This window comes from Panulirus ornatus, chromosome 27 (assembly GCF_036320965.1).
Source record: "Panulirus ornatus isolate Po-2019 chromosome 27, ASM3632096v1, whole genome shotgun sequence".
Classification (NCBI taxonomy): Eukaryota; Metazoa; Arthropoda; class Malacostraca; order Decapoda; family Palinuridae; genus Panulirus; species Panulirus ornatus.
Genome location: NC_092250.1, coordinates 19,101,593 through 19,112,819, shown reverse-complemented (window position 1 = coordinate 19,112,819; position 11,227 = coordinate 19,101,593). Strand labels below are relative to the sequence as shown.

At 37.6% G+C, this 11,227-nt stretch overlaps 1 protein-coding gene across 3 annotated transcripts; it reads right to left on the bottom strand.

Annotated features, from left to right (window-relative positions):
• Nucleotides 1-3,926: 3,926 nt before the first annotated feature.
• Nucleotides 3,927-11,194, bottom strand: LOC139757630 (uncharacterized). 3 transcript variants are annotated; one of them, XM_071678294.1, is made up of 4 exons: nt 11,045-11,176; nt 10,159-10,262; nt 8,614-8,758; nt 3,927-8,357 (listed from the first exon to the last, which is right to left on the bottom strand). In XM_071678294.1, the coding sequence occupies exons 3-4, from the start codon at nt 8,719-8,721 to the stop codon at nt 4,071-4,073; spliced, it is 4,395 nt and encodes a 1,464-aa protein (XP_071534395.1). In that variant the 5' UTR covers nt 8,722-8,758; nt 10,159-10,262; nt 11,045-11,176; the 3' UTR covers nt 3,927-4,070. The 3 variants fall into 3 exon arrangements, with proteins under 3 accessions (XP_071534395.1, XP_071534396.1, XP_071534397.1); XM_071678295.1 differs by lacking the exon at nt 10,159-10,262 and having other exon boundaries at nt 11,045-11,194; XM_071678296.1 differs by lacking the exon at nt 11,045-11,176 and having other exon boundaries at nt 10,084-10,216.
• Nucleotides 11,195-11,227: the final 33 nt, after the last annotated feature.

The following is an 11,227-nucleotide window of genomic DNA, read 5'->3' as shown; positions in this document are numbered from 1 at the left end:
AAGCAATCACAAAAACATATATAATCATTTAATCTTGTTTAAATTTTTGTACACTCAAGGAGCAGTTTAATAGACTATGTCTCATTTAGGCTAACCTACAACTGTACAAATGTTACAATTTAATCACCAGTGCATCATTTAAATCAAAGACCTAGTTCATTAGTAAAAAGAAATACAAGCATTTTGCACTTCCTGGGAAGGCAAATGGCTGTCATATGAACACCCTTAAAATATCCTAAATATTATTTTGCACTTCATAGCAAGACACATTGCAGTTACAACTGACATGCACATATAATATGAATCTTCTCACAACATCAATCACAAACTCCCTCATTTATCAAGGACCTTAAAAAGTAAAGTGTGATAGATGACAGGTGATGTAGCTTTTAAGTTTTCAAGGTATTTCATAAAGGCTTGTTACTCTGCAGTAGGATGGATATGGAAATATATATTTTTTTTTTTTTTTTGCCGCTGTCTCCCGCGTTTGCAAGGTAGCGCAAGGAAACAGACGAAAGAAATGGACCAACCCACCCCCATACACATGTATATACATGCGTCCACACACGCATATATACATACCTACACAGCTTTCCATGGTTTACCCCAGACGCTTCACATGCCCTGATTCAACCCACTGACAGCATGTCAACCCCGGTATACCACATCGATCCAATTCACTCTATTCTTTGCCCTACTTTCACCCTCCTGCATGTTCAGGCCCCGATCACACAAAATCTTTTTCACTCCATCTTTCCACCTCCAATTTGGTCTCCCACTTCTCGTTCCCTCCACCTCCGACTCATATATCCTCTTGGTCAATCTTTCCTCACTCATTCTCTCCATGTGCCCAAACCATTTCAAAACACCTTCTGCTCTCTCAACCATGCTCTTTTTATTTCCACACATCTCTCTTACCCTTACGTTACTTACTCGATCAAACCACCTCACACCACACATTGTCCTCAAACATCTCATTTCCAGCACATCCACCCTCCTGCACACAACTCTATCCATAGCCCACGCCTTGCAACCATACAACATTGTTGGAACCAATATTCCTTCAAACATACCCATTTTTGCTTTCCAAGATAATGTTCTCGACTTCCACACATTCTTCAAGGCTCCCAGAATTTTCCCCCCCTCCCCCACCCTATGATCCACTTCCGCTTCCATGGTTCCATCTGCTGCCAGATCCACTCCCAGATATTTAAAACACTTTACTTCCTCCAGTTTTTCTCCATTCAAACTTACCTCCCAATTGACTTGACCCTCAACCCTACTGTACCTAATAACCTTGCTCTTAACTTTCTTCTTTCACACACTTTACCAAACTCAGTCACCAGCTTCTGCAGTTTCTCACATGAATCAGCCACCAGTGCTGTATCATCAGCAAACAACAACTGACTCACTTCCCAAGCTCTCTCATCCCCAACAGACTTCATACTTGCCCCTCTTTCCAAAACTCTTGCATTCACCTCCCTAACAACCCCATCCATAAACAAATTAAACAACCATGGAGACATCACACACCCCTGCCGCAAACCTACATTCACTGAGAACCAATCACTTTCCTTTCTTCCTACTTCCTACATGTACACATGCCTTACATCCTCGATAAAAACTTTTCACTGCTTCTAACAACTTGCCTCCCACACCATATATTCTTAATACCTTCCACAGAGCATCTCTATCAACCCTATCATATGCCTTCTCCAGATCCATAAATGCTACATACAAATCCATTTGCTTTTCTAAGTATTTCTCACATATATTCTTCAAAGCAAACACCTGATCCACACATCCTCTACCACTTCTGAAACCACACTGCTCTTCCCCAATCTGATGCTCTGTACATATATCTACAAATATATCTACAAACACAAATTGGAGGTGGAAAGATGGAGTGAAAGAGATTTTGAGAGATCGAGGCCTTAAAATGCAGGAGGGTGAAAGGCATGGAAGGAATAGAGTGAATTGGAATGATGTGGTATACCGGGGTCGATGTGCTGTCAGTGGATTGAACCAGGGCATGTGAAGCGTCTGGGGTAAACCATGGAAAGTTTTGTGGGGCTTGGATGTGGAAAGGGAGCTGTGGTTTCAGTGCATTATACATGACAGCTAGAGACTGAGTGTGAACAAATGTGGCCTTTGTTGTCTTTTCCTTGTGCTACCTCACGCACATGCGGGGGAGGGGGTTGTCATTTCATGTGTGGTGGGGTGGCGACGGGAATGAATAAGGGCAGACAGTATGAATTATGTACAGGTGTATATATGTATATGTCTGTGTGTGTATATATATGTATATGTACGTGTGTGGACGTGGATGTATATACATATGTATGTGGGTGGGTTGAGCCATTCTTTCGTCTTGTTTTCTTGCGCTACCTCGCTAACGCGAGAGACAGCGACAAAGTATGATAGATAAATAACAATCTCTCCCTGTTATTTGTAACACTTGACAACACCTAACTCATACAGCTTATTCTTCGTAACGAGATTTTCCTGAGGTGAGCACTATGTGCTAGCCCTGCCTTTTGGCAAAGTGGTAGGAGGAGTGGATAGAAGTAGTAGGTAGGGACATTTAGATAGGAGTACGAGGTAGAAACATTAGCCAGAAGCAGGAGGTAGGAGTATTAGCTATAAGTAGCAGGTAGGAGCATTTGATAAAAGTAGTCATTAGGAACATTAGGTAGGAGCATCAGCAAACAATGTGTTAGAGATGCCCTTTGACAGTGGCCTGGTATGGGTGAGGCACTAAAGGCTAAGAAGCGGCACTGAAGTTCTTTAATTATGGAGATTCTGTTGCTGTGGCCACCCTTTTGAGGGAGTTCCAATTGGAACGGGCATCAGAGGTATAGACAGATAGGAAATTTATCAACAAATGAAATATATCATAAAGATCCAAGTCTTCCTCAGCTGATATATTGTGACTCACTCATTCCTTCTGAGCCCAAAGGCTAATCAGAATTATTTAATTCCTTTAGGAATTTTGTTTGTATGTTGTAAACCTTGTGGTTTTATTTAACTTTGTCTTGAATATGTACAATCCATTGGTGTGTTTTAGTTCCATGTATTATTCATCTACGTGAGCAGCTTTATAGTTTTGTACAAGAGGAACATTAGTCTGTTCATAATTTTGATGAAGTTCAAATTTCTCAAATCCACTTGAACCCCTTTTCTTCACACAAGCCAATTATCTTAGTGGCTAAAGGGAGTGAAATTATATTTATAATGGATAAATTCTGAATTCTTGGAGTTTATGGGATTACTTCTTTTTGTTTCATTTTTTAACATTCTCTCTTCATATGGTTTCTGTTACTATTCTCCCTTGTCTGTAACATATCACTTGGGGTGCACATCCCAAGGGACCCGATTTACTTGCTTGAAGTCAGGTAGCAAACCTACTCTTATTGTTAGCTTTTTCAGGTACGAGTTACGTTCTTGCTTCTGTCTGGTGCCATTGATTTTCCCACAGCATTTTGATTGTGTAAATTCAATCTACTGTGAATTCTCCAATGTAAGTGTGTTAGAACTACTAAAAGTTTTTGTTTAAATCCTTCATCATATAACATCCATTTATCAAATACTGAGCTCATTTTGTAAAATGATTTCTCTGATGAATGTCTTCTTTCTCTCAGATGGTAAAAGATACACTTTTATTTTGGAACTGATTTGCATATCTTTAGTACATGTCCACAAATCATTAGAGCTGCACGCTAGAAATGTTTTCTGATCTGCAGTGTCTGATGCCCTGCAGCCGACTGATTCATCACCATCACTGGGACTAAACAATAAGAAAATTCTCTCGTACTTTGTCTTCCAACGTGTGTGCGTGTTGGTAAAGTATATGCAGGATAATTTCTTGGTTTTGATGAAACAAGGCAATACTGAGACAGACTGGGGAAACTCTGCTGGCTGTACAGCTTTTGTAAAAGAGGTGAGTGGAAGAGTTAAAAGTGTAGTCTATGCAGAACTAGTTTTTTTTCTCTTAGCTGTGTACTTACCATGTACATTTGAGCAGTTCTGATTTGCTAAGGCTCAAAGAACTGTTTAATGTTTCTAAGTTTCTAATAATCCCATCTTTTAATTAAAGAACTGTCATCAGGTATTTTAGATTTAGCAAGATCAGGCTCAGTTGTCAATTTACAGTGCATAGAAGTGACGGCCATGAAGATATTGTGTAAATCTTCCACTTTAGCTTCCTCCTTGCCTTGGTATTTTAAAAGTTTTTTAATAAATGCTATAATTTGATGTGCATTATTATCAATAGTAGCTCTTGCAATAGCATCAATATCTAACCCTATGAATTTTTCTTTTGATTTTAATTGACTTGCTGCTTCTAATAGCCAGTCCATCATTTTCAATGCTTCCTTACTACTGCCAATAATGTCTGGTGCAAGTAGTTTTCCTTCAATTTGTGAAGAGACCTTTTGACTGATGAGATCCAGAACCATAAAGTTGTCCATGACCAGGAAAAGTTCTAGGGGATCTTTACCTTCTGCTACCACACGTCTTGACTGAACTAATAAATGTTCTACAGCAGAATCTAAAGGACCTAAGGAACTAAGTTTACTGATTGTTTCAAGACCTTTGATGACAAATGAATTTTCACTATGTTTATGAGTATCAATTGTTCTGTTATGGCTAATGACTCTTGCAGCTTCTGTGATCCTTTTTTGTTCAGAAATTAATGTTGTAGAATCTGGGGAAGGGACAATAGATCCATTTACATTACTCTCAAGGGTAATTTTCGTTTCTTTAAATTTTGGAGTACATTCTCTTGTTTTCAAATATCCTTTCCTGGAGCCCTGGCAAGAGTGAAAATTCTCATATACTACTGCTGCTTGATAAATTTTAGGTTTAGGGTCCAAGCTAGATGAAATATTCAATTCAGTCCCTTTATGTCTCTTTTTTTTCTTAGATTTAATGGGTGTAGTGTCCAAGCTAGATGAAATAGTCAATTCAGTCCCTTTATGTCTCTTTTTTTTCTTAGTCTTAATGGGTGTAGGGTCCAAGCTAGATGAAATATTCAATTCAGTCCCTTTATGTCTCTTGTTTTTCTTAGTCTTAATGGGTGTAGGGTCTAAGCTAGATGAAATATTCAATTCAGTCCCTTTATGTCTCTTTTTTTTCTTAGTCTTAAAAAGATGGCTTTCTAAAGTAGCTTCCATCATTTTAGATGTAACTAGCTCTGAAGGTTCCATTTCCATTGTTTGCTGTTGTGAAGAAATGTTATTTTTATTCATGTTTGTTCTGTCTCCAGTTGATGACAAAATGACACATTTAGCTGAGTTTACTGTTTTCTCTCTAGTGGATGATAATGGAGAAAAACCATCATCATTATTTACAAAATCTACCTTTCGTCCCTTACAATCACCCTTGGGTATATTCCAGATATCTGTTCCATCTGTTTTTAAATTTTCTTGTACCCGAGTCTTGGTGGTTGGAATCACTTTTAAGAGATCTGATGTTGACTGTATCTGCACTGGTACTTTTGTAGCTGTCAGTGATGAGAAAGATGAATGATCCTGTGCCTTAACTGGTGATAAGTGCACCAGAGCCTTAACTAGTGATGAGGATGAGTGAACCTGAGCCTTAACCGGTGCTGAAGATGAGTGCACTTGAGCTTTAACTAGTGATAAGGATGATGAATGCACCTGAGCACTGACTGGTGATAAGGAAGATGAGTGCACTTGAGCCTCAACTGGAGATGAGAAAGATGGATGCTCCTGGGCATTACCTGGTGATCTAACATTAGCTGGCATCCACAGTGGAATTACTGTAGCTGAAGCATGAATTGGTAATACACTGTTCTTTTTAGCCTTACTTGACAACTCATTCTTGGCTGTGTTACTGAGCATTTTATTGGTAGTTGAAACCTTATCTGTGGTTGTTATTGAAGATCTATCAGGGCTTAACCTAGTGCAATGGCCCATCTTCCCCTTAACCCTCTGAGCCATAACTGAAGGTAAACAGTTGTCTGAAGTCTCACATACAGGTGAGTGATTAAGTACAGCTTCCACTGCTGCTGTACTCCTGAATGGTACTGTAAATGATGTATTATCTGAAGATTTAACTAGAGATGAACAAGTTTCTGGAACCTTAGGTGGTAGTACATTACCTGATGATGTCTGTTTCACAAGGGCAGTTTGTTTGAGAACAGGTGTATGTTTTTCTGTCATATTCAAAACTGAATTCCTTTGTATTTCAAGTTTTCCAGATGGTGTTTGGTTCTGAGTTAATTTCATGGGTGAAGTAAGGCATTCTTTAGTTCTTGTAATTTGAATTTCCCTGGTTTCACTCTCGGCGCCAAAATTTTGAATTGTATAATTCCCATAAGGTACTTGCTTCACTTTATTTTTCAAAGATGATGTTTGTTGTTTTGTAGCTCTGACAGCTATCTTTTGTGCTGTGGGGTCTTCAACTTGTGTTTCTTGATGTTCACTTATCAGTGACGAGAGTTCTGGTAAATTCCCACCTGGTGCGTTATGAACTGCTGATTTGGTGGAACCTGTTTGTTCTTCAAACTTTGAGGCTTTCATTTTTCGTTTTGCATCACTTGAACATTGAAGTTGGCTTAAAGGTGATTGCTGTAGAAGGTTAGAATGCTGCTGGTAGTCATCTACCCGGTTTATGTTGGATGGTTGACCGTGGTCACCTAACCCCTGTACAACTGATGATTGCTTGTTGACATCATTTTTATTTAAATTTATGAGCTGTTGATGGTCATCAACCTTGTATAAACTGGATAACTTCTGAAAGTTATCATGCCTGTCTACAGCGGATGGTTTTTGATGATCTCTAAACATGAGTAATTTGGGTTGTTGGGGGTCATCAACCTTGTTTAAAGTAAATGGTTGCTGATGATCATATTTGTGTGACATGGGTAACAGCTGACATCTATTGAGTCTGTTTTGGTTAGATGGCTGATGGTTACTAACCTCATACAAAATTGGAGGTTGTTGGTCTTCAACAAAATTACTCAACTTAGATGGCATGTCACCCTCTAACGTTGCATTTTTGTTTCCTGATAAACACTGAGAATCTGCATTTGCACTCAAGATATCTCTTTTCTTTACATCACTTCCTATATCTTTAGCTTTACTCGCTGTTACATCATAGATACATCTGAAATGAGTTAAAACAGCCTGATGTTCCAAAATTTTTTCTGTATCACCATTTGACAACTTACTCACTGGCAGTTCTCTAGAAAGTTGAGATGCATTGACAGACAAATTTTTCACACATAAAAAAGAACTGTCTGATGTCTCCTCCAAATTCTGAGGTTCTGTAACGATATCATCTTCATCATCAGAAATAATGATTAAATCACCATTCTCAAAGTGGTCACCGTAATTAGGAACCATATTACACAAAGTTTCAGCCTTTACTGCAGCTCTTGAAATTTTTGTTTTTGATGTATCAGACAATTCTAAACCAACAGAATTTTTTTTGATAGAGGCGCACTCAGTTCTTAATGGGGTTTCATGTACAGATGTTACCTTAGACCTATCAAATTTCAACTCTGGTAATGCAACACAAGTAGGGTTACTAAGTGAAGTCTGTCTTGGTAAAATACAGAAAGATTCTGTTTTACTCGAATTCTTTGGTGCAAAGGAACCTGACACATCTGACATTACATTATAGGGTTCAAAAAATGTGGTTTCCCTTCCTGAAACTTTATGAGTGTTGGGATTACTACAAGATAAACTGCTGTTTGGCATAGATTCTATCACGTCTACAACTTCAATTTCATCAGAAGATATACACTCATTATCAGAATCAGAAGATATACACTCATTATCAGAATTACCCCTCAAGCCTTCTGAAGCATCCAAAATCAAACATGACTCTGCCCTCCCTTTTCCTGATGCAGCACTGGAAGTACTTGCTTTATTAGTCACTCGCATGACATCTACACTAGGAATATTGTCAGCTGCTTCTTTAAAGGAAAGAATTGGTGCGCAGTTTGAGGATTTAAGTTCTGTGGATAAATGGGATGTATTCTTTGGACTCATTAATATTAGTTTTTCATTATGAAGACAAGATGATAAGGGATCCCTCATTTTTTCACATAAATTGAACTCGGATACAATGTTTTCTTCCTCTACATCTGTAGTTTTATTCAATGCAAAATTCAAAACTGGCAATGTTTGTACTTGGCCACCGTAGGGTACACTGGTATGAGTTGTCCCCTTTTCTGATGCCAGCGTTATTTCTCCTTGATTAGATGGTTCATCATCCTCACTTGAGCTGGAATCAATACACAACCAATCATCCATAAGGACAAACTCTTCACTTTTTTCCTGAAGTAGAACTTGAAAATGAACATTTTTTCTCCTGGTATCATAGCTCTGTGGGAAAGAGACCAGAAAAAATGTACATCATTAAAAGTCAGATTATTATGAACTTCTTTGTCTTTAACAAATTTCTTTCTAAGTAATGGAATGACTTGCAATCAACTGCATCTTGATAATCCAATCACTCTAAGAATTAACATTTAGTCAAAGCTTGTAATTATAGAAATGTACATCCACTTCAAAATTCAAATATGTACTATCTATTAGCATCTAAATCTAACAAGGATAATCAGCAGTCTGCATAACTTACTGTACTGTCTTTTTTTAAGAAACTTGAAGACCCCCTAAGATTTTCACTTTGCATCCACCTCACTGCTTGTTCCTGGGATTTAACATCTGAACCAGTTCTGGCAGACATCTTTCAATGACATTTATGCTGTCAAACTTCTTTTAGTCTGGAAAATAACCAGTAATGAGTTTCCATACTCTTTCAACTCATATATTATTCACATATTCTGTGTCAAGTATATTCAAGGGAAGATCACAGGATGATGAGTCTAACCATCATCTCGTGAGATGGAATTATTAGATATTATTGCATTTCATTAACAATGGGTAACTTTGATCTGAACAGCTGGTCAGACATCAGAATATTGGCCTTATATGGTTAAAATACTCATGATTTTTTCCCCCATTCTAGATAACCATTTCCTGCTGAACAACCTTCATTTGAGACCATTCACTGTCCTCTCTTCCTACTTCTAAACATGCCTTACACCTACTGCACATATTTTTTATAACACTTATGGTATTACGTGAAAAAATATCTACCATTAATTTTCATGGATGGATCAGATACATACAATTTCTTAGTTCACTCTTAAAAATCCTCAATCTATGTCTAGTGTCTGATTAAAACATGAACTTCTACAATGACAAAGCCATATCTCATTTTTTCATTTTTTATATTATCTTTTAAAACTAAATTCTCCATTCATACCTTTACTGTCCCATAAAAACAGTTCTGCTACATCCATCATAAATTCATATGGCATCTTCATCTGAAATATCCCTAGCCCTAATTATTTCTGTCTGTCTAACTATCAATGATGCCCATTCCCTCAGGAACATCTATCAAGGAGGTGGACACAGAAAAAATTCTTTCATCCCCATCCTTACATTTCTCCCTTGCATACACCATTTCATGCATTCCTGTCCCTCCAGTACTCCTCCACTTGATATCCCTATGTCACAGGTGGTCTTCCTCTCACATCAACCCCTTTAATTGTACTATCATTCACTCTCCTTGTAAACTCCCTCTCTTGCAACCTTTTCACATGCCTAAACCATCTCAATATATTATATTTCACCCACTCGTCACTCCACAGTTCATTCCCCTTGCATTCCCTGCCATACCAGATCTCTCATACATCCCCCTCATTACTTTCTTCATTCTGTCTAATCATACCACATGCTCCTCTAAAATAAATCATTTACACAGCCTGGGTACTTGACTTCTGTGACTCATCCCATTATCTATGTTTTGACAGCAGCCAGGGTTAAAAGGACTATGCTGTCCCTTAATCCATTCTTCACTGCCACACTTGCACCTCTACTTGAGACATATTACCAAAGTAAGAGGCAACATGGAGGGTAAGATCATGTGCAATGAACCCTGCTGAACCTAATAATCTTGCTCTTATTCACATTTACTCTCAATTTTCTCCTTTCACACACACTATATAGATATAGACATAAGATAGACATAGATTTCACTTACCTACTATTTACCTCATCATCATGGCATGTCTATCAATTGTTGTAGGGAAAAAACAATGCTCCAAATCATGCTTACCTTTTCTTAATCATTTCTAATAAGTATTAGGAATATATTGATAGGCCTTTCACCCAAATTCATAAGTTACTTCTGCACAGCCCCTAAATTGGATCTTCATATATCTCTTGTACCGCATTTCAAAGATCAGAGGGAAAATTAATGGTGCATATTAAGCTCAAAATCACATACATCAATATTGCATAAATTTTTTGTATATGTTCTTATTATTTTGCTTCTTGATCTTCATCCTGATGAAGCCATGCCGTACCTCTCTGTTATATGCTACATAAGATAATCTAACTAATCTACAAGAATCCTCTTGGATTTCCATAATTTCATTTGCTTTAATAACAAGCATAAGGAGTCCATTGATATACATTTCAGCAAAATCTTTATTCAGAGGTGCCCTTAATTTGCAACTTTACTTTTCTCTAATAACACCTCCATATTACTAATCCAAAACCTTAGCAGTTAATTCCCAAAGCTAGTTTTGGTGGAGCAAAATTAATTACTGAATTAATACACATGCAGTATTAATCCTTAGGTTGGTTTCATCCTTCTCGTCCTATTCATCTTGACTTGGAAACCTCACTTGACCTGGAAACCTGCGTAATATTAACCTCAGGGGCCTGACCTAACCTACCGAAGCCACAATTACACCATACCTACCTAATTTAGCCTAACAACCTAACACTGTTTTAGGTAACTACTGCACTTATCCCTAACTAAAGAAGACAATGATATAATTCTTGATTTTTTGCTTGATGTGCCAAGTACATCAAATTATCAATTTCGTTTTCCTTTATTGAAGTAGTATTAGCCTAAACTGGTCTTCATACGTTACTACTGCGCACTCGTTTGGTAGTTCACATCATACAGGTTAAAGGGTTTTCCGACAACTCACTCTTCTAATTACGATATAATGAGAAAGCCTTTTTTCATTTCTTAATGGTTCTGTTTCAAGGGTATTATTCAATTTTTTTCTTATTTTTTTCTTTTCTTTTCTGGAGCTCGAATTGCACTTGTTATTATTTCGCTCAATCAGCTGGGTGGCGACCGATACGATCGTGTTTATTAGTTTTTAATT